Source organism: Dipodomys spectabilis, unplaced genomic scaffold (assembly GCF_019054845.1).
Source record: "Dipodomys spectabilis isolate Male_0828 unplaced genomic scaffold, ASM1905484v1 ptg000094l, whole genome shotgun sequence".
Lineage (NCBI taxonomy): Eukaryota > Metazoa > Chordata > Mammalia > Rodentia > Heteromyidae > Dipodomys > Dipodomys spectabilis.
In genome coordinates this window covers 14,626,901-14,654,370 of record NW_024870771.1, presented here as the reverse complement: position 1 = coordinate 14,654,370, position 27,470 = coordinate 14,626,901, and the positions used below count along the sequence as shown (strand labels likewise).

The following is a 27,470-nucleotide window of genomic DNA, read 5'->3' as shown; positions in this document are numbered from 1 at the left end:
AAGAGCTGAGGGACAGTGCCCAGACCCAGAGTTTAGGCCCCACGACCACCCTCCATCCCCCAACCCCAAAAAGAAATGGAACACAAGCCCAGAGAATGGAAGGAGGTAAGACTCTGCTTCTTTCCAGAGCTGGACTTCCTACCATCACATCTCAGCTCTGCCTCTTATTATCTATGTGACCCTATGCAAGTGACTCATCCTTATTGTGCCTAGTCACATGATCATGAGACTTACCTCAGGCTATTCGCAGATAGCCCAGTAAAGCACTGGAACAGGGCCTGGCAGCAGGCAGCCACAGCTGTCCTCTCTACTGGATACTGAAGCATGGTGTGTCTAGGGGCCAGGACATGCATATCAGATAGATGCTGGCTTTAGTCACCTCTCAGGGCCCCTTGTGGGGACAGAGGCCACACCGGCACAGAGCCTGAGTAGTAGGAGATGGCATTATCCTCTGTCTCATCTCTTGGTTGCCTGGTGAATTCCCTCTGAGACTGAGGCACTCAGATGGGCAATCCTGGCCTGGACGTGAACTGCCCTAGAGGTCCCCACAGGAAGCACTTCCAGGGCCCATCTGAGGAGTGCACAGGTGGACAGAGTTCAATGCCTTTCAATACATAATTGGGAACTAGATGCCTGTTCACAAGACCTTTGTCTGCTCTTGTGTGGGGGCAGAGCAGTGAGCTAATGAGTACTGGAAAGGGCCAGGGAGGCTGGGTAGGTTTGAGCTGAGCAGTGAGCTCTGTGCCCAGGGGGACTTAGGTACTTCTTTGCCCAAGAAACTCATTTCCTCTGACACGGTGTCCACTTTACCTTTATTAGCTGGTCAACAGTCTTTTGATGTGTTGGGCCTGGCAGGCGTTGCTACGGCTGATGTTCCTAAGGGCCACAATTTGTCTAGGGGCTGACCCAAAGCTTGGGAGTAAAACCACGGTCATGCTTTAAACAAAATGCTCCCTGAGGGTTTTGTCTCAGATCAGAAGTGCTGCAGTAGCAGTGGCAATGGCACCAGTTAGAATTACATGTGTGTGTCCAGGGCCACCGGGGCTCCTGGAGTGGTCATTCTGGGGCTGGGGCTCGGGTCTGCTCTGTAAGCCCCGCTCAGTCCTGACATGTGCTCCAAAGACAGCAGCAGGGTAGGCTCAGGGAAAGGGAAGAGGTCACAGGAGCTTTGTGAGACTGCCCAGCAAGACAGAGCCAGGCCCCAAATCCATTTGTCATAGTCCAGCAGTGGCAGTTTCTGTGCCTCTGTTTTCTCACCTGCAGCTCTCTTATCTGCATCTCAGGATTGGTGTCAAAAACTGTCAAGACTCTGCAGATGAGACTTTGACAGCAGTAAAACATCTCACACATGGTGGGAATGTGGTCACTTGCCCCCAGCTGTTACTGACCCAACAACGTCAAGAACAGGGGTCTGCTTATGCCAGAGATTGGAGTCCTCTGCAGATTCAAGGGGTCCTAGGATAACCAGGACATCTGCAGAAGTAAGCAGAAAGCTGTCTAAGGCCTAGAGCAATCACTTTCAGGCCAAGAGCCAAGAACCAGTGAAGGCCTCTGTCCTGTACCCCCACCCACAGCCTGTGATCTTCTTAAAAGTGGCAGGCAGTTCCTGGCATACCTTGGGTAAGAACCGGCAATGGTACCAGGGGTTAGGGAGCCAAATATAGAAAAGCGAACTGCTAGCTTTTGCCTGAACCTGTTCCCCTCACACCCAGGGCTTTCCATAGTTCCTAAGGGATAATGGACTCTGACTGAAGCTGGGCGTGGGGGGCAGGGCAGAGATCACAGCACCAGCCTGAGTTCAGTCATCAGGAGCCAACAACCCTGCCGGATGCCTGTATTATCTCTATTAATCCTGATGGCAGGTAATTTTTTTCCCTTTTGTGTGTAGGTACTAGGGCTCGAACTCAGTGTCCTATACTCAAGCTGAACTTTTGTTTCTGCTCAAAGCTGTAGCTCTACCACTTCCTTATTATTTTTAAAGATAGTATCTTGCTATATAGATCTTTCTGCCCCAGCCTCTTGATTATAGCTGGGCACCACAGTGCACAGCTTCTCAGGTAGGCGCCAACCTGATTTATAAATGCAAAGACTGAGGCACAATGTGAAATGACTTTGCCTAAGGGGAAAAGTGCAGCAGTGATTCACACCTGGGCATGTGTGTGATACTAGCTGTGTGGTTAACACATCTCTAAGGTATGAGGTGGAGGAGGGCACAGAATGGGACACAATCACAGGACAGAGGAACTTAAGATGCGTCATGAAGCACAGTGGAAAACTCAACATTTAATTAAAAAGAAATGCTGGGCTCCATCCACACAATGCCAGGAGACATACTGGTATTTCTGAGTGCACCTGCAGGAGGCATCTAATGTAGAACAGTTAAAACTCAGGAACACAGATAGTGGTAGTAGAGGCGAGGGAGGTAGTGCTTCTCAGGCAGTTTGTCTTACTAAATGACAAGTTCTGGAGATGTTCTCCAGCATCCACATCATGAAGACGATGGTTGTACAAGTGGAATGCACTGAATACCACTGAGACATACACTTAAAGTGGTCAAGGTGGCAAATGTTGGGTTTATGATCATTAAAAAAAAAAAAAAAGCCAAGGCTGGGAAGGTGGCTCAGTCATAGAGCGCTTGCCTTGCATGCCTGAGGCCTTGGGTTCGATTCCTCAGCACCACATAAGCAAAAAGAAAAAAAAAGGCGGAAGTGGCACTGTGGCTCAAGTGGTAGAGTGCTAGCCTTGAGCTGAAGAGCTGAGGGACAGCACCCAGGCCCAGAGTTCAGGCTCCATGACCAGACCCTCCCTCCCCCCCAAAAAACCCCCAACCCCCCCCCCCAAAAAAAGCCATCAGAAAAAGCCAGGTTGGGTGGCTCAAGCCTGTGATGTTAATTACTAGGAAGATGGAGATCGGTGAATCACAATTTGAGGCTAACGCAGGCAAAAAGAAGTTTATAATCCTACATCTACTAATGGCTGTACACGGTGACACATGCCTTTTACCACAGCTCAGCAGCGCAGGCCTGTCATTTCTAGTGACACAGGGAAACAAACAGAATTGTAGCCCAGTTGGGCCCAGACATAAAACAAGACCCTATATAGAAACTACCAGGGGCTGGGAAGGTAGCTCAGTGGTAGAGCGCTTGCCTTGCATGCCTGAGGCCCTGGGTTCGATTCCTCAGCACCACATAAGCAAAAAGAAAAAAAAAAGCCAGAAGTGGCACTGTGGCTCAAGTGGTAGAGCGCTAGCCTTGAGCTGAAGAGCTGAGGGACAGCGCCCAGGCCCAGAGTTCAGGGCCCATGACCGGACCCCAAAAAAAAAAAAAAAAAAAAAGAAACTACCAGTGCAAAATCTATGCTGGAGGTATAGCTTAAGTGATATAGGGCCTAGGCATGAGCCCTTGAGCTCCACTCCAGTACCATCACTTCTTTTTTTAAAGAACTTAAGGAAGTATGGATGCAGAGTCACTGATGTCATTCCTTCTTCACCTCTAAGACTCTATTACCACCAGGAGCCCAGCCACACTGCACCCGGGATCAAGCCAGCCAAACAGAAGAGGCACAGGAGCACTGAGAACACACTTGTGCTGGGCAGCTGTTAGCCTAGTCTCTGGAGAGATTTTTCTTTTGTGCCAGTCCTGGGGCTTGAATTCTGAGCCTGGGTACTGTCCCTGAGCTTTTGTGTTCAAGGTTAATGCTCTACACCTTGAGCCACACATCCACTTCTGGTTTTTGGGTGGGTTAATTGGAGATAAGAGTCTCATGAACTTTCCTGCCTGGGCTAGTGTTGAACTGTATCCTCAAATCTCAGCCTCCTGAGTAGCTAGGATTATAGGCATGAGTCCCTGGTGCCTAGAACCTCTGGAGTGATTTTAAGACTTTCTTTCCCTTGCCAACGTTTTGAAAATTAGTATTCTCACTGCTCAGATAAGGAGATGGGATCCAGCCATGAAGCACTCCTGGTGTTCAGAACCCATGGGGTACCAGTCCCCCTCTGCCCCGACAGTGGTGTGTTCCAAGGTTGGCAGTCTGGGGGACATTTCAGGTGTTTGCCCCTTGCCACGGTCATCTTAGATTCTGCAGACACAGCTGGCTGTGATGGCAGAGGGGGATGAGCCATGTCAGGGAAGGGCTGCTTCGACGACATCAAGGCCAGAAACGGAATTAAGTTTCATTTATTCTAGGGCAAACTCAAAAGTTTTTTTTTGTTGTTTTCTTTTTTAGCAAATCCTAGCACATTATTAACAAAAAAAAAAAAATCTGTACATTTGCCATGATACACTTGGAAGTGAAACAAATAAGATATAAATACAGATATGGATGTAACATGAAAAAGCCTCCTCCCCCCCGCAAAACAAAACAACAAAACAAAACAAAACACCCAGCTTAGGGGTGTGGGGACCATGCGTGTGAACACAGTGCCAACAAAACTATTCTGGTGGCTGATATTTTTCAGAGCATTTGTTTTCGTTCCCAAACATGGTTAGCAGAGTTCCGGTGGGGTTCTACAACACTCTTCTTTGCTGTCCTTTGAAGTGTAATAGTATGCTTCGTCAGGAAAGAGTGACAGGGAAAGAAAAAGATTTGTGAGGCAAAACCAGTTGCATTACCTGAACAGGTGGGTGGTAGCTAGTGGTGAGCCATAGAAAAGACAGACCCAGCCATGAGGCGGCATGGGGCCTGCCAAGCACACACAAAGCACTTGAAGAAAGCTGTGGGCCCCCAGGGTCACCACACCTGCAGTGTGGCCCAGCAGTGGCCAGAGAAGAGAGGCAGCAGCCTGAAGGGAAGCAGGTGGAATGACAGTCCCCTGGCCCTGGGGTGGGGGTCTCAAGGCCCAGCAGGTGGGTGATGGGGAGGCAAACGATTCTGTAGTGTGGGAGGCGGTGGCAAGGCGAGGCAGCTGTTGGGTGGAAGGCGGTAGCCGGGCAGCTGCCCTCCGTGAGACGCTGGCGGCAGGCGAGGCTCCTCAGTGGGCGCAGTGGGCAGCCGGTTTCAGATCGAGGCCAAAATATGTGAGGAGTGACAGCATCTCTCTCTAGTCAGGAGATCAAAGTGGCATTCGAGGCTAGCCCTTTATGAATGCTGTGAGGACATCAAGCAATGTTCCAGGAGAGCCTTCCAACCACACTGGGGATCATGGTGGCATTCTGGGAACCAGAGCGCTCCAGAGAAAGGTCTGAGAGAATTCGTAAGTAACCTGGCCAGGACACAATGCTACACACCAGGGGGATGGCCACAGGACTCAGAGCCCCTTTTACTCTTGGAGAGTGTAGAACAGAAATCCCATTAATGGACTACTACCAACACAGATAAATAGTATTCATCCTGCAAAGTAAGGCCTGCTTTGCTGTGTTCTGGGCCAAGGTCCCTCAATAATAGCGAACCATTAAAACCACACCCCCCTACAGTTTCCTAGTTGAGCAGCAGGACACTAAGCATGTGTAAGGCACCATCCCAACACTTGGATGTCAGGGGCCTTCATTTTCAGTGTTTATTTCCAAGCCCAGTTATCTGTCCTTCTCTACTTTCCTTGCCCATCTGGAGGGGCAGAGAAAGTGGATGGTGGGATCTAGGGTAAGAGACACATATCTGGTGCCCAGCTCTAGTTTCAGTTTGAGTGTCTGCACTGGAATAGTCAAAAGTAACATCAAAAGAAATCTTTTTCCAGGAACAGTGGCACATACTTGCAATCTAACAGGCAGGAGGCTGAGGCAACTGAGTTTGAAGTCAGCCTGAGCCAAGAACAAGACTTTGTCTGGGGGGTAGGGGGCTTTTTATTTCTCATGGAAAAAATCAGTTCAATTAGAGGATATCAATTAGAAAAGTAAGTGGCAACAGAAGTCTTCATGATTGCATGAAGAATTGCCATTTTGCATAAGAATTTTATTCAACATTTAACCAGACTCCAAAACTATAGTTACTTTCTTTGGAGCAATCAGACCCTCAAGAAGTTAAAAGAACCAGAATCTAATAAAAAGAATCTAATAAAAAATCATGATTATATCTTCCTTAATTGGCATGCTTCACCATGCAGGAAGTCATTCGGCTTACAGAATTCAAGATAATGATTTTGATACCTCGTCTCCCTTCACTTTAGTTTGCTCTTAATCCCAAATTAAATAGAAGCCAAAACCAGGAAGGTGAAGTTGCTGTTGCCAGACTAAGAACATTCAATGGCAGCTTAGCAAAGCTAAGGGGAGAGAAAAGAACCTATCTGGGGTCCGGAGACAGCCCCCCTACCCTCCATCACAACTGCACCCCCCACAATCTCAGGAAACAGACCCTTCTTATGTGTGTCATGAAAATGCTATTCCTAAGTAATGCTATATATTACTCTTACATTTGAATCTGGACAGAAACATCTAGAATTCTTTCCAATGGCAGGTCTGGGGTAGGGATCCATTTGTGGAGATATCAGAGGGGGCTGAGAGGAGACTAGGAGCATTCCTGACTACACTGAAGCCGCCCACTCCTGTCTATAAGAAGCAAATTCCATGTGTGTTAGGAGGCCAGCTTCAGGATTGCTCCTGGTTGAATTATAGCATCCTACTTTCAGAAGGTCTCCAAGCACAAGCTAAACAAATACACTTCCTGTGAATGGGCTGGGGAAGGGGTGGGGTGTGGCCTCCTCAGGCCACATATAAGCTAAGAATGGGTAACACAAAGGAATACCTGTCCCATTCCCAAAGCTGTAATTAACCAAAAAAAGAAAAATCAAAAAGCTACTGTCTACCAGGTACAGCTAGAGCGCTCTGGGGTCCTGGAACTGCACCCCACACACATGGTCCGTGATCTCAGCAGGCGGTACAAGACGTGTAAGTATGGCTCTTCGTTTCTCACTCCTGTTTCTATGAAGACTGTGACACAGGCCTTGTTTCCGTTACATTCAATACCAGTAAGATTCTACACAAAAGCTGGAAGGGACCAAAATACTGATTGTAATAAATACGTGCGGCCTCCTCGCACTGACCGGGCGGTGGATGGGGGGTCTCCAAGGCACCACCGATCACATCGGGTCTGCAGATGCCATGGCGCTGCCACTAGCTGTGTGTGGACACATCGGAGGAGGAGCTGCTGTTGCTGTTGGTAGTCTGGGCTCTCTTTATATATAAATTTAGAAGCTTCATCTGCAGAAAGAATACAAAAATGAGTGGGGTGGAGGATAAGCAATGGGAGAAAATGAGGGGGACACCACTACCATGGTGACAACCAGAAACAACTCTGTCTTAGTCCCCTGGCTGGGCTGCATGGCACAGTCACCCCGTGTCACTGCTTGGCAGGGTAATCTGCAGTAGCTGGGGCCACGGACAGGGAGGAGGTGAGGCTAGACACAGTATTGCAGAATAACACTACCACACAACACAGGCCTCACAATGGCAGCATCTCTCCCCAACAAAGTGTAGGCAGTGGAGCAGCAACCCTCTGAAGCAAGGTAGAAGTTTGGTGTCCTCATTTGTCTCCCTTACAGGATCTTCCACACACTGTCCCAGCTGTTGGTACCATATATGTAGAGGGTGGAACACACAGCTCTGCTGTGCCATGCTGCGCAAATGGAGTCTGCAGCGAATGCTACCTAGCTGCCCACTGGAAGCCTGTGGTGGTGTCTTCCTCTTTCTACTGTAGTCCAGTGCTTCACAGAACTCATCTCTTATTTTTTTGGGCAGTGCTGGGGAGAGACTCCTGCTCCATGCACATGCCAACCATTCACTCTAATACCTGCTATACAACAATGCTTCCTTTTTGTTTAGAATCTCAACTATATACCACAGTGGACAGAGCTATGATGACAATTGTCACTACTCACATGGCCTTAATGCTTAATTAAGCTCAACAGACTGAATGGAGATCTAGAATCAGTTCTACCACTAGCTAGTTATGTGACACTGGCAAATTATTTTTAGAATCAAGAGCAATGGCCAGCCTCTGGTGGCTCACACCTATAATCCTAGCTACTCAGGAGGCTGAGATCTGAGGATCATGATTCAAAGTCAGCCTAGGCAGGAAAGTCTCTGAGACACTTATCTCCAATAAACTACTCAGAAAAAACTGAAGTGAAGCTGTGGCTCAAGTGTAGAGTGCTAGCCTTGAGCAAAAGAGCTCTCAGACAGTGTTCAGGCCCTGAGTTCAAGCTCATGACTGATTAAAAAAAAAAAAAAAAGAGCAATGAAGATGCTTTCAAAGCTCCTTCTGTAATTCCTTGTTCAGAGGATCAACTGCCCCCAAGTGAGTAGCCCACCCTATCTCTTCCTCAGCTCACTCCTCGTCCTCCTCCTCTTCCATATCCTGCCAGCCCCTGACTGCCCAGCCCAGCTTGGCCTCATTTCCCCATTTTATTTTTGAAGAAATTAGAAAAGAAATAAATAATTAGCTGGGTTCTGGTGGTTCACACCTGTAATCCTAGCTGCTCAAGAGGCTGAGATCTGAGGATTGTGGTTTGAAGCCTGGGCAGAAATGCCTGTGAGAGTCTGATATTTAATAAACTACTCAGAAAAAGCCCAAAGTGGCATGGTGGCTCACGTGGTAGAATGCCAGCCTTGAGCAAAAAAAGCTCAGAGCCTAGACCCAGAGGGGGGGGGGGGGGGGAATAGAAAAAAGAGAAAGAAGAACTAAACCCTAGAATAAAGAAATAGAAAGTAAAAACAATAATAGAAAATTAATGAACTTGAAAGTTCACTTTTTTAAAAAGGATCAACAAAAATCGACAAATCTTTAACTAGATGGACTCAGAAAAAGAAGAGATTTCAAATTACTAAAATCAGAAATAAATGTGGGACACTATTGTCATGGATTCTACGGAAATAAAAAGGATTGTAAGAGGGTTCTATGAACATCTGTATGCTTATAACTGGATAACTCAGATGAAATGGACAAATTTCTAGGAATAAAAATCAAGTTAGAATTACAAAGAAAGACAAAATCTGAATAGACCTGTAATTAAGAAGGAGGCTGAATCAGCAATCAAAAATCTCACAAAGAAAAGCCAGAACTTGATACAAGTTTCACTGGTAAATTCTACCAAGCATTTAGAGAATGCCAATTCTTCTAAAAATTTTTTCAAGATACTGAAGAGAGAATACTTTTCAACTTATTCTATCTTGTTGCCAAAACCCGAGAGCCATCACTGGAACATTCTATTACCCCCCCCCCCCCCCATATAGCACATATATATAAAAGATATATATCTATATATAGCTATATATCTATATATATATCTTATAAACACTAATGTAAAAATTCTTTTTTTTTTTGGGTCCGGTCGTGGGAGCTGAACTCTGGGCCTGGGCGCTGTCCCTCAGCTCTTCAGCTCAAGGATAGTGCTCTACCACTTGAGCCACAGTGCCACTTCTGGCTTTTTTCTTTTTGCTTATGTGGTGCTGAGGAATTGAACCCAGGGCCTCAGGCATGCAAGGCAAGCGCTCTACCACTGAGCCACCTTCCCAGCCCTGTAAAAATTCTTAATAAAACACTACTACATGGAATCTAGTAGCAAATTAAAAATATACATAATGACCAAGTTAGATTTATTCCTGGAATGCAAGGATGGTTCATCTTATAAAAATCAACATAATATATGATGTCAACAAATTTAAGGAAAAAATCCAACACATTCACCTCATAACAAAAATCATAGGAGAAAGATTAAAACTTTTCTAAGATCAGGAACAGGAACCGTGTACAGGCTCCTGCTTTCACTGCTTTATGTATTATTAGATCCTCTAGCCAGAGCAATTATTCAAGGGGGAAAAGTGTATAAATATGGAAAGAACTAAAATTACTTTCATTTGTAGATATCATCTTATACAAAAATTCCTGAAGATTACATACACACATACCTGTTAAAGCTGTTAGAAGTGAATTCAACAAAGAAGATGAAAAAAAAATTAACAAGCAAAACTACATGCAAGGTGAGGGTTATAGCTCAGTGGCACAGTATGAGTAGCATTTTTTTTTTTTTTTGCCAGCTCAGGAAAAACAAACAACTAAACAAAAATAGCAAAAGAAAAAATCAAAAGTAAATTATGAAAAGAATTCATGTTTGACATCGTAAGTCAGATATGACATCATCAAAAAGAATAAAACACAGAAATTAAAGAGGAAAAAGATTCATTTGATTAAAAGTATAGAATGCTGCTAGAAGAAATTAAAGATGAAACAAGTAAAAAGAGAAACATCCCGTATTTATAGACTGGAAGAGTTATATCATGATATAGTAAGTAGTTTTACCACCTAAAGAGATGCATTCAATACAACTCAAACAAAAATTCCAATGAAACCAGGCATTGGTGGCACAACTATAGTCCTCGGTACTCAGGAGACTAAGATCTGAAGATCACAGTTTGAAGCCAGCCAGGGCAGAGAAGTCCATTAAATGCTTATCTCCAATTAATTTGCAAAAAGCCAGAAGTGGAGCTGTGGTCCAAGTAGTAGGATATCAGTCTTGAGCAAAAAGACCAAGCAAGAGTCTCCCAAGTTCAAGCTCCAGTGCTGGTGTGTGTGTGCGTATATATGCGTGCATGCACACACACAAAACCAATGAAAGTTTTGCTAAAATTAACCAATCAATTTTGGATTTGTAAGGAATCTCAAGAGATCCAACTTATACTATAAAACCAAACAGTATGGGTATAATATATGGGCATAATCATATATAGATCAACAGATAGAATAGAGAGCCCATATATAAGTCCTCTCCAGAAGGCCAAATGACTTAAGACATGCCACGAGCATTAAAGGGGAGAGGATAATCTTTTGGATAAAGGATGCTGGGGAACAGATATGCTCATGCAAAAAGATGAAGGCCAATTCTTATATAACAGCATGTACAAAACACAATCCCAAATGGATCACCTGTATGTAAGAGCTTACAATATAAAACTCTTAGAGGAAAAAAAGACAAAAGCTTCTAAATAGTCGACTTGGCATTGATTTCTTGAATTGGACACAGGCAACAAGAGAAAAAAATAAAGTGGACTTCCAAGAATTTTAAAAATTGTGCACCAAGACACTATTAACAGATTAAGTGGCAACTCAAAGAATGAGAAAAAATGTGTGCAAACCACACATCTGTTAAACGTCTATTTACTAGATAAATTTTATCGTCCAAGTCCCCACCCATTATGGCTAGACCATCTGTGAATTGCTGATGGAAGTTGGAGTGAGGAGGCATTTAGGCCCCACAGAGGGCTGGGCAACTTTCACTCACTAGTATTTCTCATTTGGTGGTTAGGAAAGGATTTGATGAGGAGGGGCATAGGGTGAAACTGCAAACTGGAATCAGGTAATGGAGCCCCTAAATGATGCATCCACATCTCTCCAATCTTCTTGCCAGTTCTACATACACAGTTTTGCCTATAACACTATGAAAAATAATTTTGTCTTTCAGGGGACATCTGGTCGTGTGTAGAGAAGAAATTAGTACTATTGGTCTTTAGATGGTGGCATTCAGGGCTGCTGTCAGTGAAACCTCTAACAGTACAGGAGAGGTAACAGACACCAGTGTGTATGGAGTGAAATCCAATATGGGATACAGGCGCAGCAGTTTGTCCAAAACTCTGGAGAAACTCACCCCTAGTTGTGTGAGATAAGCAACTTCATTTGAGCTGAATTAAGCACCATTAGCCAATTTCTTCTCTCAGAAGGAACAGGGGTGGGGTGCTCCCCAATAGCTTCGCTCTATAGAGAGTTGTTCCTATATCTTGGCCCAGGAATTTTTCAACTCAAGCAGACAAGCTTTTACATAGGTGACCATCCCCTCATCCCCTCCCCCTCCCCGGGGGTGGGGGGTGTGAGGGTGCTTCTTATGACAAAGTCCAGATTCCCAAAGTCCACCCAGTCTCCTCTCTGAAGTCAAGACCCTGTCTCCAGTTCATGCCTCTTCTCATGCTTACCTGCTCTAGCATGTATGATCTGTGTTTTTTGGTGTGTGTGTGTGTGTGTGTGTGTGTGTGTCCTAGGTCTTGAAGTCAGGGCCCTGGCACTGTCCCTGAGCTTTGCTGCTCAAGGCTAGTGCTCTACCACTTGAGCCACAGCTCCATATCCAGTGTTTATGGTGCTTAATTGGAGACAAGAGTTTCATGGACTTTCCTGCCCAGGATGGATGGCCCAGAACCACAATCTTCAGATCTCAGCTTCCTGAATGGCAGCTCATTACAGGCATGAGCCTCTGGTGCTTAGCTTTTGTCGTGTGTGTGTGTGTGTGTGTGTGTGTGTGTGTGTGTGTGTGTGTGTGTGTGTGTGTGTGTGTGTGTGTGTGTGTGTGTGTGTGTGTGTGTGTGTGTGTGTGTGTTAAAGAAACTTTTAACCATAAAGCAAGCACTCAACTACTCTCTGATGCTTGGCTTTTGTCATGTGTGTGTGTGTGTGTGTTTGTGTGTGTATGTGTGCGCGCGCGCGCGTGCGTGTGTGTGTGTGTGTGTGTGTGTGTGTGTGTGTTAAAGAAACTTTTACCATAAAGCACTCAACTACTCTCATCTTTGATGGACTCATTGTCCTTTTGACCCATTTTTTTCTCTTGTGTGCATGAGAAGCAGCAGAGTCAGAACTCAGTTCCTGGAGGCAATATCTTTGTGCTCTTAGGCAGGCTGGAGGGGACAGCCATGCTGATCATTGCAATTCAGTGCATGGCAAGGGCCATGGTGGGCACAGCGGACAGTTCTTCCTACTGCTGATGTCTAGAAGAGACTTAGTTCTGATTCAGTGATTTGTTAAGTGCTTAGGTAAAGTTCCTCAGTGATTCTACACAAAGTTGTCTTTCTACTGTGAATAAAGTAGAGACAAAGTTGCCTTTTCAAGAATAGAATTGAAATGAACCTTGGTACATCATGTTAGTACCACTTTAAAATGACTTCCCTACATAACTGGTCATTTTCACCGCAGAAAAATGCTCTTGGAAACCTAAGGTCTAGTTATAACACACCTGATGAGAAAATCCTGTGTGGAGCCCAGAGCAGCCACAAAAGGCTCATGACAAGCTGGCAGGGCCCAGGTGTGTCACCAGCAGGTAACATTATACACACCTTGCTCCCTGTGAGCTGTGCGAGGTGAGGTTTCAGATCTTCTCCGATTACGGAATAAATCGCCACTAAGCAAAACACGCTGGCCTTACGCACACTGCTTTCGGTGTTGTCATAACCCTAGAGAGCCGAAGGGGACACAAAAAGAAAGCAGATCAAAGCCTTGCCTTGCAGCCAAGGTTCCAGTAACACTTCCACAAATGCCCTCCAGCTTCAACCTTGGACTTGTCTGTAACAGCCACCTATGTCTCAGACCTGAAACTGACCCCAGACTCGTGTCAAAAGTGACTTGGTTCCTGGGGTGTGGTGGCAGGAGGTGCTAAGGGCCAGGCAGGCCTGCTTGCACACAGGCACAGCTCTGCAACAGGTAGTCAGCCCAAAGACAGAAGAAGAGAGGTGAAATGAGCCAAGGAAATGAAAGCAAAAAATAACTGGTTTCATCCACATTTCTCCCAATGGTAAAGCAAACTTCCTGTCTGAAAATGCCTTTAGCTGAGCACGGTGTCCACACTTGCAATCTCAGGGAGGCAGAGACTGGGTGGATCACAGGTTGAGGCCAGCTGGGCAAGAAGTTAGTGACTGACAAGGGAGGTATGGCTAGGTATGCCAATACCCTAGCTACTGTACATATAGGCAGGTGGACTACGGTCTGAGGTCTTCCCTCAGCAAAAAGAACTAAAAGAGAACTAAAGCAATACAAAGGGCTACAGTATGGCTAAGACGTAGAACAGCTGCCAAGAAAGCATAATGGCCCTGAGTTTCAGCCCTAGTACCACCAAAATAAGAAAAAAGAAAATGTCTTTAAAGAAAAACACTCTCTTGTCCAAAAAGAAATTTACTTATTACCTGACTTATGTAACTATAACCACTCAGTAGATCACCTTTATAATAACAAAAAAATTGAAAAACAAAAACAAAAAAACCAACAGGGCTGGGAAGGTGGCTCAATGGTGGAGCGCTTGCCTTGCATGCATGAGGCCCTGGGTTTGATTCCTCAGCACCACATAAGCAGAAAAAAGCTGGAAGTGGTGCTGTGGGGCTCAAGTGGTAGGGCGCTAGCCTTGAGCTGAAGAGCTGAGGGACAGCACCCAGGCCTAGAGTTCAGCCCCTAGGCCCAGAGTTCAGCCCCCAGGACTGACCAAAAAATAGAAAAAAAGAAAAAAGAAAAAACTTTCCCCTCCAATGATTATTGGGGCCTTTGGCTCCTCCCAGCCCATCCCTAAAGGTGATCCTAGTCTCCAAACACAACGTTGCAGCCTTGGTGCCTCTCACACTCCAGAACAAATCAGCCCTCAATAGTAAGTCTGTAATCCCCTGCCATGTGCCCAGCAAACAATAGCATGTATTCAATGGAAAGCAAGACCTCTCTCCCCCACTGAAGCCCCTGCCATCCCCATCCAAACTGGCAGTGACTTCTGCAATGTAGCACACAGCACGGTCACTTGGTTGCTGTGAGACTATGTAGTGTCCTCGAGCAGGCTGGAAAGCCCTTGAGGCAGTGCCGTTCTAGAGCTCACCTGACTGTAACACCTGTCTAACTCACTGTCTCATGCGTAAGAGCTTCACTAGGGATTTCCACTTTGTGGCCTCCTGGCCCAGGGCAGGGACTGCAGGAGAGTCGGCAGTAAGGGTGTGTTGAAGAAATAAACACAAAGCAATGATCAAAATGTTTACACTAAACAGAAAGTTCATTCTGTGAGCCAGAGCTCTAGGCAGCCAGGAATTTCCTGCAGCAACTGAGAAGACACAGATCCTAAGGACAAGGTCCCCCAGGCGCCTTTCCCACCTACTGGTGCAGCTGCTTGTGATGTCAAGTTGAGTAGCCCCTGAGTCAATCCTCAACCAACCCCAGAGGGATGATGCTCACCTGCAGCAAGCCCGGGATAATGTCTGCAAGGAGCTGCAGCAAGGACTCCTTGGCGATCCTTTCCACAACTTTGGTCTGCATCTTGATGGCAGCCAGGTTGATGGGGTAGTCAGCTGTCTGGATGATGGGGCAGAGCACTTTGATGCACTGCTCTGGGTGAATGGAGCTGGCCAGCGTGGATGCAGCCTCCTCGGCAGCCCTCACCACCTGAAACACAGGGTTTCCCCGGTGAGTCCTATGTGCCCTAAAAGAAGGACCAACACCTCTCTGACTTTACTCAGAAGCCAAGTACTGACCCTACTTCATGCTGCACGTAGCCATCTCTTTGTTTAATACTGCTCATAAAAGTAAAAGCAGAGTAGTGATTTTTTTCTCTTTCTTTTTTTTTCTTGGTGGTACTGGGGCTTGAATTCAGGGCCTTAATGTTTCCAAAGCTCAAGGCTAGATAGAGCTCTGGTTGTCTGGTGGTTACGTGGAGGGAGATATGTGTCTCATGCCCAGGCTTGCTTTGAACTACAATCCTCAAATCCCAGCCTCCTGAGTAATTAGAATTATAGGCGTGTACCACCAGCACCCAGCACTGAAGGGCAATTTCCCCTAGGCTTCAATCTAGTCACTTCCACCTGGGTGCCCCTGAGCCCTTGGAAAGTGCTTCTGTTTTCAAGTTCAAGAGGGTGGAGATCCTCCAAATCCTGTGAGGGTCACTGTCTAAGTGAGCCTGCAGGGCAGGGGTGGATTGAGAAGCTGCAGCCAGCACCCAGCCCTGTGGGACAAGCAAAGGTGAACATGGTGAATTCTGGAAAATCCTGGCAAAGTGATTCTCCAAATGTGCCCGCCGCGCCCCCCCCCACCCCCCCACTATGTAGGTGAGCCCCACAGGCTCATAGTGACCCTCACAGGATTAGAGGATCTTCACCCTCTCAAACTTGAAAACAGAAGTGCTTTCCAAGGGCTAGTGGGCATCCATGTGGAAGGGACTAGATTGAAGCCTGGGGGGAAATTAGTTCCTTCCATACACAAGACCTTTGAGAGGCTGAACAGCAAGGCAGCAGGGTGGTTCCAGAAAAGCTTCTGGATGTTTTTTCCTGAGGAATCTCATGTGCCAAATTGCCTCTCCAGGGGTCAGTACTCAAGAGTGCTTCCTCATCTTGCAATTTTAAGATAGCACACAAAAGAATTGCTTCAGGAATAGTCTGACCTCTGAAGAGCCACAAAAGCCCCTCTCATAAAACAGACAGGAGCTGGGTATAAAATCCACTGAGGAAGGGTATGAAGAAGGCAAAGCAGAACCATTTAGAACCTAGGGAGGTAGATCCAAATTCCAACCATGGTAGGCTTAAGTGCTCACACCTCGCTTCTTCATTTGTAAAATGAGAGGCATCTCAGAGATGAAGAATTGAAGATATAGAACTCAATAAATGCTATTTCCTACTCCTTAGAGCACAGGAGCACACACTTTTGCAATGATAGGTAAATAAAGACATCAATGCATAAATATTCATTGTCTATGAAATACAGTTAAAATGCAATGCTTTTCTCCCAAGGTAAGCCATGGACTGCATATTCCACAAAGACCCTTGTACTGCGCTCTTCTGCTCAGAACTTGGCAGTAGCCACAAAGATGTCCGGTCTGAGGCTTCAATTAGGGAAGGGATCAAAGGGAACACTGATCCCTGAAAATAGCGTACAGACTACCTAGACATAGACTCTACCCCTGAGCTCACCGACCATATGTGCTGCTCTAAGGCTCTGATGAGGTATTGCCTACCATGTGAGCCCTGGTTGCTGTACTACTCTACAAATGGGACTCAATTTGGGAATATGCATCTTCAGCCCCATGTTGATCATGTTCTGTTGAACAGTTAAGGAACTCCTTCCAAGCCTTGACAGCTGCACTCACCTTAAAAAAAAAACAAAAAAACCTGACACATTCTGGGAAGGCCAGGCCACTAACAGTGGGTTTTTAATATCAAACTCCACCTGAGCTTTGTCTACTTATGCCCAGCACCTGGCATCTACTGCTCTAACCCAGAAAGAAACACACTAAAGGCTAATATTCCTTTTCTTATGATGACAAGGTTCTGGGTGTCTTGGATTGAAAACTCACAATAAATCCTAGCAGGGAAATCTACCTGAAATATTGCTGGAGGCCAGGGGGAAAGATGGTCCAGTTAGCCTTGGCCCCAGAAGGGGGTTGACAGAAGGCAACAGTCAAGACAGGTAGCCTCGGGGCTGGGAAGGTGGCTCAGTGGTAGAGCGCTTGCCTTGCATGCATGAGGCCCTGGGTTTGATTCCTCAGCACCACATAAGCAAAAAGAAAAAAGCCAGAAGTGGCGCTGTGGCTCAAGTGGTAGAGAGCTAGCTGTGAGCTGAAGAGCTGAGGGACAGTGACCAGGCTCAGAGTTCAGGCCCCATGACCGGATCCCCCCCCCCAATAAAAGACAGGCAGCTCTTCTGAGGTCTGCCTGATTGCTTTCCAGCCCTGGCCTGGGGTAGGAGCTCTGTGATGATATCAAAGTGACTGTAACAGTCACTGTTTTCTGCTTCTCATCTCCTGTTCCCAGAACCCCTCTTCTGAGCTTGGACACCTACTATCCCTCACATGTGGCTAGCATATGAGCCTTGCCCACCATCAGCCTCCATAACCACACAATGAGGCCCAGCAGCAGACAGCTTTATATTCTTGGTGATGCTTTCATCTTTGTTTTCTCCTAGCCACATGGGCAGCAGCTGGACTCTCCCTTTGTGCCTGGTGTGCAGGAAGCCTGGGTGATGACCAGTATTACCGAGCTTACTTATTGATAAGTAAGTACTGATGAGTATTTAACGAGCTCTGTTTTATCTGCCTAAGGACACATCCCTATCCAAAGAAGCCCTTTCTCCCTGACATCTAATGTCATGATCATTTCTTGTGGTAGCCTGAGCTTTTTCTGGGAAAGTCAGCTTTTTCTGTGTGGTACTTATCAGGCTAAGAAACAAGGTTACACTGGCATTGGTAGCTTTAATCTTGGCTACTCAAGAGGCTGAGTTCTCAGGATCATAGTTCAAAACTAGCCTGAACAAATAGCCAGCAAGAAGCTGGAAGTGAAGGTGTGGTTCAAGTGGCAGAGCACCAGCCTTGAGTGAAAAAGCTAAGCAAGCGAGTGAGGCCCTGAGTTCAAGCTCCAGTTCCAACATGCACACACACATGCACACAATATAGTCACTCCCCACCCTCACCTGGTGGACAACATGTCCTCCTGTAAGGGCTCACGATGTGGTTATATACCAGCTCTTTCAGGAGCCAAAACAGAGCCCCAGACCAGCATGTATCTGGGGTAAATATTACATATGCATGTCAGAAAACAGGGGTTTGGCTACAAGGCCCAAGGCTGGCCTGGAACCCTTCTTCCTGCTGCCTTAATCTCCCACTTGGGACTATAGGTGTGAACCACCATAGCTGGCTAAACTCAAGACTTACCATGTGCTCATCAGCTTGAGTGCAAAAGTACAGGAGAGGTAATTTTATTTAAGAGTCATATTCTAGTCTTAAGCCTCAGGCCTTTTTTTTTCTCTCTCTTTTCTTTCTCCCACACTTCCTCTTGCTTTCCACTTGTGCTGTCAGTTCGACCAATACTAAGCAGGTATCTCCCATGTGTCAGGTACTGAGCTCAGGGATCAGGCCATGGAGGTGAGAAGAACCAAGCCTCTGGGTGTGGTGTGGCATATAAGAGTTCACTTCAGGGTATGGCAAGACACTTGCTTAGCCCAAGCCTTAGCTGATTTAAACTGTTCCACACCCTCATCAGACACCATGTAAATATCTGAAATACATCTCTCACAAGATGAAAAGTTCCCTGAAGACAAGATTCCATCTCAGCCTCCTCTCTGTCCCCTGAGGCCGGATACAAAAGTTGAACTATTTACCTCGGACCCCTCAGATTTATGTCACCTAGACTTATATTTTCTGAGGATGAAGCCAGCACAGATCATAAAAGAGAAGGCAAAACACATGCAAAATGGCCAACCTGGGCCTTGTGAAAACCACCTGCACAAGGCCGAGGGAGTTGTATTTCAGGAGATAAAAATGCAGTGGAAGCCAAGTGTATGTGGCTCACTCCTGTAATCCTAGCTACTCAGAAGGCTAAGATCTGAGGATCACGGTTCAAAGCCAGCCCAGGCAGGAAAGTCTGTGAGACTTATCTCCAATAAACCACTCAGAAAACCTGAAGTGGTGCAGTAGATCAAGTGGTAGAGTGCTAGCCATGAGCTAAAGAGCTGGGGGACAATACCCAGGCCCAGAATTCAAGCCCCATGACAAAAAAAAAAATGCAGTGGACTACACAATCAGTTTTGTGTGTAAAGAGGGTAAAGGGAGCTCTGTCAAGCCACTGTCTGTCCCTCCTCTGATCCCTGAAGCTGCTCTCAGGCCACATGTCAGATCTCACTGGGATAGCTCTTGACAAGCTGAGCACAGGGTGGGAAGCAAAGGAGGCCAGGCCTAGGAATGAGATTGTATTTTCCACTTTCTACTACAAGAAACCACTGTGCACAAGCACCACTTGGGAGGAACCTGAGGAACTTTAGGACGTTGGTTTTTAAACTTGGGGAAAACAAATAAAAGGGTCAGAAAACACTAGGTGATACAGTTGGTCCAACTTTAAGTTAGAAAACACTGTATGTCAATACAGGAGGTGGAGGCAGCTGGGCGGATTTGGAGACAGTGGGAGCAAAGTCCCAGGAGTGTCTCTGCCAGTCTCTACAGAAAGAAGCATAAAGCTTCTGGTACCTGCGGGATTCAGGAGGGACTAGTGAGATGAGGCAATGCATCAGTATCCAGGTTCACTGGGAGAACTCAGCCATGAACTTTCTTTCTCTCTTCCCTCTTCCCAGTCTCCAATGCTATCCAGGTTCAACAGTGAGCTGCTGGATAAACATTGGCTCAGATCTGGTGAGCTGAAGTCCAGGAGAACTTGAAAACAGAAGCACTCTTAGGAAAGAGCAGGAATTCTAGAGGGTGCTTGTGTAAAGCTTTCCATGAAGCATCTAACTTGAGGTTTTCAGAGGGTACCTGACAATAAGATGTCAATGGCCATCTCAGGCTTGAACTCGGCTTGGGCACGGTCCCTCAGCTCTTCAGCTCAAGGCGAGTACTCTACTGCTTGAGCCACAGCACCACTTCCCGTTTTCTGTTGGTTAATTGGAGATAGGAGTCTCACAGACTTTCCTGCCTGGGCTGGCTTTGAGCCGTGATCCTCAGATCTCAGCCCCCTGAGTAGCTAGGATTACAGGCGTGAGCCACCGGTGCCTAGCACTGAAGCCCTCTCTTTTAATGGGATGAGACAGTTCCCCAAGGTAGGCACTGGCTTTGGCAAGGCAAGTAGGTGCTTTGACTTCCCTCCATATGCCAAGCCCTGGCCTTGGCAGGTTGCCCACCTCAGGGTGAACTTTAGGTTTTACCCCGTGTTCTATGTAACATAAGAAGCAAAGATTATAAATGTAAGCAAACAGAGCAAAAGCAAACACAGGCAACAGAAAGGAAGGAAGGCAAAACTGCTTAGTAGACAAGGGGGCCAGGAGTGGCGATGACATTTTGGAAAGAGGCACATATTCAAGGAGAGCAGAAGCAGGTAGACTTGCCTGCAAATGGACAAACCGCTCTGATTCTGATTTTGTTCGTTTCTGTTCAGAAACATTAATTCGTCCTTCCCAGTGTCAGTGATAGCTAGGAAATGTATAATTTTCACACCTAGTCTTTATTTTAATTTTTGTAGGATTTTGAAACAGAAGTCTTACTAGATAGCCCAGGTTGGTCTCGAACTTGCTATGGAGCCCAGACTGCCCTAGAACTCTCAATTTCCTTACTTAGCCGCCGACATATCTCCTCTTTTAAGAAAATGGGATCACTGCTCAATACTGATAAATGTTTGCCTAGGGATCAGGTTTCTTTCCTTTAGAGTACAGAAGTTCTCGACATTTGAACTGCATGTTTTAAGTTCACGAAGTTTGATTTGGCTCTGTCTCAGATGCATTAAGAACTGGTTGAGTTAAAAAAAAAAAAAGCAGAGATCCAAAAACAATGATATCTAAAGTCAAAAAAACTTCACAGCGGAGCATCTGGAGTTTACCACTGGATCACTTTGGATCTTTTGGAAAGAAAACGGTTGGCGCCACCTTCTGGGAATGGCCAGAAAGGCCTTAATGAAAAACATGATGGCTAAACTTTTCATGTTCCTCTGTACAATGACCAACACCCACGTTTGGCACAATAACTGGGACTTCGATGGGGTGATCATAGACCTGGTCCTCAGACAATTTCCCCTCTCACCAGGCTCAATACCAGAGGGAGCAGAGAGGAAAGCCCAGGCTCCATGTGGAGGCCTGAGTTGGGGGCGACCTTGTGATCAACTAGCCTAAAGATCTGGGAATAAATCTCTCCTATTTCCCAGGCTTTAGTTTCCTCATTAGGAAAATGAAAGGAAGAACTGAATGAAGAATTAAAAATTAAATGAACTAGAGGAAATGGAAACAAAGGTTTGGGTTTTTTTTTGCTGCTGGTTGTTTCCTTTTCTTTTTGTTCCTTTTGTTTATATGTCTTTGGGAGTGTGGGGGAGACACAGAAATAGAGGGACAACAGTGGTATTCACTGGATACTATGTTGAAAATGAACTATACAACTTGTGGGTGGGAATGGGAGGGAAAACTGGGAGAGAGGGAAGGGGTGACATTGTCCAAATGACTTGACTTATATAACTGTAACTCCTTTTTATCACCTTTATAAACAATAAAAAAACAAATTATTTTGTAGAAAACAAAAAAAATTTTAAAAATACAATAAAAAACTGTTTTGGATTATAGAACCTTATACATCTCATCCTAGTAAGTATTTTGTCATGAAAAATGCATAGATACTAAATGGGGGCCACTAAATGGGATAATGGCTTTGAACAGGACAGCTGCCACAGCATGGCCTGGAAAAGCCAATCCAGGGCAAAGGTATCTTCCTTCAAGTGAGGCTCAGCTGGGAGCCCGTGGGTAGGAACTAGGTCCGAAGGGGAAAATAGAGAGGTGTGGAAGGGGGCTTCCCAGGAAAAGCTGCACCTCAGTGGTGGGACACTGGAAACAGAGGCAAGGCTCTAACTCCCAATGTCCATCTTCAAAGACTACCACCGACAATGGGCCGGCACACATATGGACAGACTCGAAACAAGCTAGGGCCCAAGTGTACAAGTCATAGTTCTACTTGGAATTTTTTTTAAGAGTTTATTCAGTTGAACTTTTTGCCTCTTAGGTATATTTAGAGAAATGTGGTTATATCTGTTCTCTATAAAACACTGGACAACAATTCTATTCAAAACAGTCTATCTTCTTCAATGGAAGAAGACTAAGATAGCACAATCTTCAGTTTTCAGCAGCACCAGCCACCTCACCTGACTTATGTGGGCCCCACGGGGCAGGGCACAAAGCACTTGCCCTCCCTGCCCAGTGCCTTCACATGTCCAAAGTGCTGGACACAGCCAGTGAACAGGGACGTGCTGACCCAGGTCTTCCAACTGCAAACCTGGGGGTTCTGCCATTAGAAAATTTGTCAGCTGATGGGCAGGCATCACCCCTGGCTCCCAGGAGGGTCAGCTCACCAGGGAGGGGGAACTATTCTCCTGGATGTTGACATTCAGAACTGGACATTGGCCTTGGCCCATTGCAAAAATCCTGGAAGTAGGAAAGGTCCCACCTGACACCAAGGTCATGATGTGACCAGAGGGGCAGTGCTCCTGAAGTCTCACCTAGCTGTTCAGTGTTGAGCCAAGTTTTCTTCCTTCCTATTCAGGTTCTGTTTCCTGACAATTCTAGCATTCTAGCCAGCTCCAGGCTCCCAGTGCTACACTCTGAGAAGCATACCTTGAGACAATGAATTCAACCACAGAATAAGTTTGAATGCTGCGTTCTTTACTCCCTGCCCCTCCCGTTGGTCAGGGACAAAACACTGACCAGAGCTTGTGCTCTCAGCATTAGACTGCTGGGTTGGCAATGAAACTATCTAGATTTCTGGTTTTGTCTGTTCATTAAAAAACAGGAACTTCCAAAGGAAATGAGGTTTCTGGTCAAATCCCAAGGTTGGGTCTGTGGAAAACTGGAGGTTTTGAATCTAGAAGGACTTAGGTGTGTTACTCAATAGCAAGTGTTTTTATCTTGGAAGTGGATGAGACACAGATAACCACAGATAAGGAAAAAACAAGGTCCGGAGAGGTGGTGTGACTTTTCTAGGCCCTTGTGGTATACTATTTCCCAAGACCATGGGTATATACAGCTGCTGTCTTGAGAGGCTGCTCAGGGCTGTTCCTGAACGCAGAGACCAGTGGCCACAGGCTAGGTTAGGGACGTCAGTTGCTACTGGAAGCCAAACACCGGCTCAATGATCTTTGGCACACCACTGCTTTTCTCTGGCCTCAGTATATGTCCAAAGAACTATACAACACACACCTTGCTGGCTGGGCAAAGCCAGACAGCTAATCCCAGGAAGTGCTCTTATCTTTGAAAAAGTAACTTCGCTCTGATTTTGCTTTTGTAATTCTCTGACGTTATAAAATATGAACTTTAACTGCAAATGATTTAAAAATAAATCAGTACTCAGCTAGGGAGCTGAGTACTGGTGGTCACACCTGTAATCCTAAATACTCAGACTCAGGAGGCTGAGATCTGAGGATTGCAGTTCAAAATCAGCCAGGGAAAAGTCCACGAGACTCTTTATCTCCAATTAACCATCAAAAAAGCCAGAAGTGGAACTGTGGTTCAAATAGCAGAGTGCTAGCCTTGAGCAAAAGAAGATCAGGGCCAGTACCCAAGCCCTGAGTTCAAGCTCCAGGACTGGTGTGTACATGTGCATGCCCCCGCCTCCAAATCCCTAGAGAGAGAATAGTTAATTTTTATTTGAGAATCCAATTTCCCCAAACATGCCATGCAACCTGAAGCTTGATTCTGATGCCAAAAGCACCAACATTCATAGTGTGTGACAAATGTTTGGTGACAATATAAGGTCATGAATTGATGCTAACAAGAGGCAGGGTATTAACCATGTCACCCAGATTGGGCCTAAAGTCCAGGGCTCAAAGCTGCCTCAGCCTCTCAAGTAGCTGGGATCTACTGGAGAGGGGTGTGCCACTACAGTTAGGTGACCTTTTCCTCTTTCAGTGGGCAAATGTAACTAAATATTTGCTAACATGGGAACATTCATAAAAACTAAGTCTGGGGCTGGGAATGTGGCCTAGCATGCATGATGGGTACGATTCCTCAGTATAATATAAACAGAAAAAGCTGGAAGTGGTGCTGTGGCTCAAGTGGCAGAGTGTTAGCCTTGAGCAAAAGAAGCTCAGGGACAGTGTCCAGACCCTAAGTTCAAGCCCCATGACTGGCAAAACAAACAAACAAACCAGCAAACAAAAAAGCAACCCCTCCCCCCAAACCCACCAAAACCCCCTAAATCTGATGATCAAATGTTTACTATGGAATATCTTCAAGAAATTAATTGAGCTGGAGCCGGGTACAGTGGCACATGCCTATATTCTCAGCTCTTGGGAAGCTGAGATAGGAAGGATCAGGAGTTCAAGGCCAACCTGAGCTACACAATAAGACTTAAAAAAAAACAAAACCAAGAACTGGTGGTTCACACATGTAATTCCTAGCTACTCAGAAGGCTGGGATGTGAGGATCATAGCCAGCCCAGGCAGAAGAGTCCATGAGACTCTTATTTCCAATTAACCACCCAAAATTTAGAAGTAAAGCTAGAGCTCAAGTGGTAGAGTGCCAGCCTTGTGTAAAAAAGCTAAGGAATAGTGCTCCGACCCTGGGTTCAAGCCATATTACTAGCATACACAGAAAAAAAAATTCTACCAAAGCATGACTACTCTCATGTAGTCCTTCTTTAGGGTCATATAAAGGTACTGAACATGGATAACAGAGGAGAATCAAATCAGATTTCAGGCTAGTGTCTAGGTTTTCTGTCTCTAGATCTATAGTTTACACTGCCCCAGAATCTCCTCATAAATACCAATTCTCCTACTAAAAATTTTCTCTTCTTTCTAATCAAATGAGTGATTCTGTTCCAGCCCCAACAAAGACTACAAATGCCCAATGGAGAAGAGTTCAAATGAATGAAGTTACCTTTAAAAAAAAGAAAGTGGGCTCAAGGTTATAAGGACTCACCACACTTTAATGTGTTTGCTGTGTTAACACCTAACACCGCTACAAACCACAGAAACTTCATTAATGTTACATGTACTAAAACTCAATAGCAATGTTTATCTACTAAAAAGACAGAAGGACTTTACTCAAATGTTTAAAACTAGACGGGCGCTGGTGTGGCTCACGCCTGTAATCCTAGCTACTCAGGAGGCTGAGATCTGAGGATCGCGGTTCAAAGCCAGCCCGGGCAGGAGAGACCGTGAGACTCCTATCTCCAATAAACCACCAGAAAACTGGAAGTGGCGCTGTAGCTCAAGTGGTAGAGCGCTCGCCTTGAGCTGAAGAGCTGAGGGACAGCGCCCAGGCCCAGAGTTCAAGCCCCATGACCGACAAAAAAAAAAAAAAAAAAAAAAAAAAAAAAAAAAGTTTAAAACTAGAGCTCTACATTGATTTCCAAATCCCCCATCAGTCACGCTCCCTGCAAAGCATCTCCTCTGCCTTAGGACCAATGGCTCTCAGGTGGATTTAGTGCTTGAGACACCAATGCCGGAGAAAGAACATTCAACATGTGCAGCTGAGAAAACCAACCCTAGCTTAGAAGATGAGAAAACAAGCCACCTTAAAATTATAATCAGCCTTGTTTATCCAGCTTTTTTTTTTTTTTTTTTGTCGGTCGTGGGGCTTGAATTCTGGGCCTGGGCGCTGTCCCTCAGCTCTTCAGCTCAAGGCGAGCGCTCTACCACTTGAGCTACAGCGCCACTTCTGGTTTTCTGGCGGTTTATTGGAGATAGGAGTCTCACGGTCTCTCCTGCCTGGACTGGCTTTGAACCGCGATCCTCAGATCTCAGCCTCCTGAGTAGCTAGGATTACAGGCGTGAGCCACCAGTGCCCGGCTTTATCCATCTTGATTAATACCTTTATGGCACATTTCAGTTTCCAGAAACGGTCTACAAGCTGTTCTGGGTTGCTGCAGTTCCCTAGCCAGTACCATGGTGTGTGGTAGTGTGCTGGCAGGAGAGGGTGGCTGGTGAAATAGTCTCATCTCCTGATGAGACCTCCTCACTTCTTCTAAGAAGGAATCTTCACCCAGAGTTGAGCCACACCCTGGGATGAACACATTTTGGAAGTAGTGACCAGACCAGAAAAACAGATTATGTCTTTGAAAACAGACTACCTCTGATAGAGAAACTGGTTGTGAAAATATGATGGTTCCATTCAGACCGAGGTCTACGAGGTCATGATGAGAAAAATATCATGAGACTAGAGAGAAATAATGTTCAATATTATATACCAATAACAAGACAGCCACCACACAAATTCTCTACGTATACAACTAATCTGCCCTAGAAAGCAGAAACCAGGAATGGAGACAGATTGGTTAGAATAAAAGAAAGACTCAAAGAACTTGAAAAGAAAGATGAAAAACAAACCTAAAATCTAACTATCGAGGTATCTGAGCAGCTTCTGGCAATGTCAATGTGACAGCATGAAGTTGCATGAGGAAGAAGAATCAGAGTCAAAGTGTGCTAAAAAAAAAAGCAAAGCAGTCAGGCCTGCCAACACAGTGCCTTTCAGGGCACAATGTCCCTCCACTGGCTGTGTCAGGTCACCAGTGACAGCTGTGAGGGTGTCCTTGGGTTACAGGAATTTCAGGATAACTGACTGCTGCTAACTAGTTTCAGGTTAACTACCTGAGGTAGACTGCCTACTCTCTTCCTCCCTTGGGAAATTTAAGAGAACTTCTTGCTAAAGGATGTCCTCTCTTTAATTTCTTATCTTGCAGAGAGAACCCAAAACGCCCCAAGGAAACAGTAGATGGCCAACAGACAACTTATTTCTATTCACTTGTATTTCTGAGAGTCTACTATCAAAGCATTCAAGATTGGGGATACCCAATTTAAAGATGGACGCCTTCTAGCTGGATGGTCAGAAAATACCACCGCTGAATAGGTTTTACCTTATTCTCCCATTTGAAGCACAATTAACAACCTTTTTCATCTAGAGATAAAAGATCATCAATTTCACTTCAATATATGATCATGAAATCTCATTAAGAAAAGATGTTATAGTTTTTAAAAAAGCCACCACAGGCTTCAGCAAGCCTATATTTATCTACCGATTTATTTATTTATTTATTTTCCCCAGTCCTGGGGCTCAAACTCCAGGCCTGGGCACTGTCCCTTAGCTTCTTTGCTCAAGGCAGCACTCTACCACTTAGGCCACAGTGCCACTTCTGGCTCTTTGTTTATGTGGTACTAAGGTATCTAACCCAGGGCTTCATGCATACTAGGTAAGTACTCTACCACTAAGCCACATTTCCTGCCCTAGCTGTCCTTTATCGCATATATACCTGATATATATCTTATCTTATGCATATAATATATATCGTATATATATTATATACACATATATGTATATTATATATATAT

The 27,470-nt window shown here is 45.5% G+C and overlaps 1 protein-coding gene across 9 annotated transcripts in view; it reads right to left on the bottom strand.

Moving 5' to 3' along the window:
• Window positions 1-4,159: 4,159 nt before the first annotated feature.
• Clasp1 (cytoplasmic linker associated protein 1) overlaps window positions 4,160-27,470 on the bottom strand; it is a 264,790-nt gene continuing 241,479 nt past the window's right edge. For all 9 annotated transcript variants that reach the window (XM_042685291.1, XM_042685295.1, XM_042685298.1 and 6 more), the window contains 3 exons: window positions 14,884-15,090; window positions 13,020-13,136; window positions 4,160-7,130 (listed from right to left, as the gene is read on the bottom strand). In XM_042685291.1, the coding sequence (XP_042541225.1) occupies window positions 7,044-7,130; window positions 13,020-13,136; window positions 14,884-15,090 (411 nt within the window). In that variant the 3' untranslated portion in view covers window positions 4,160-7,043. The remainder of the gene's footprint in view (window positions 7,131-13,019; window positions 13,137-14,883; window positions 15,091-27,470) is intronic.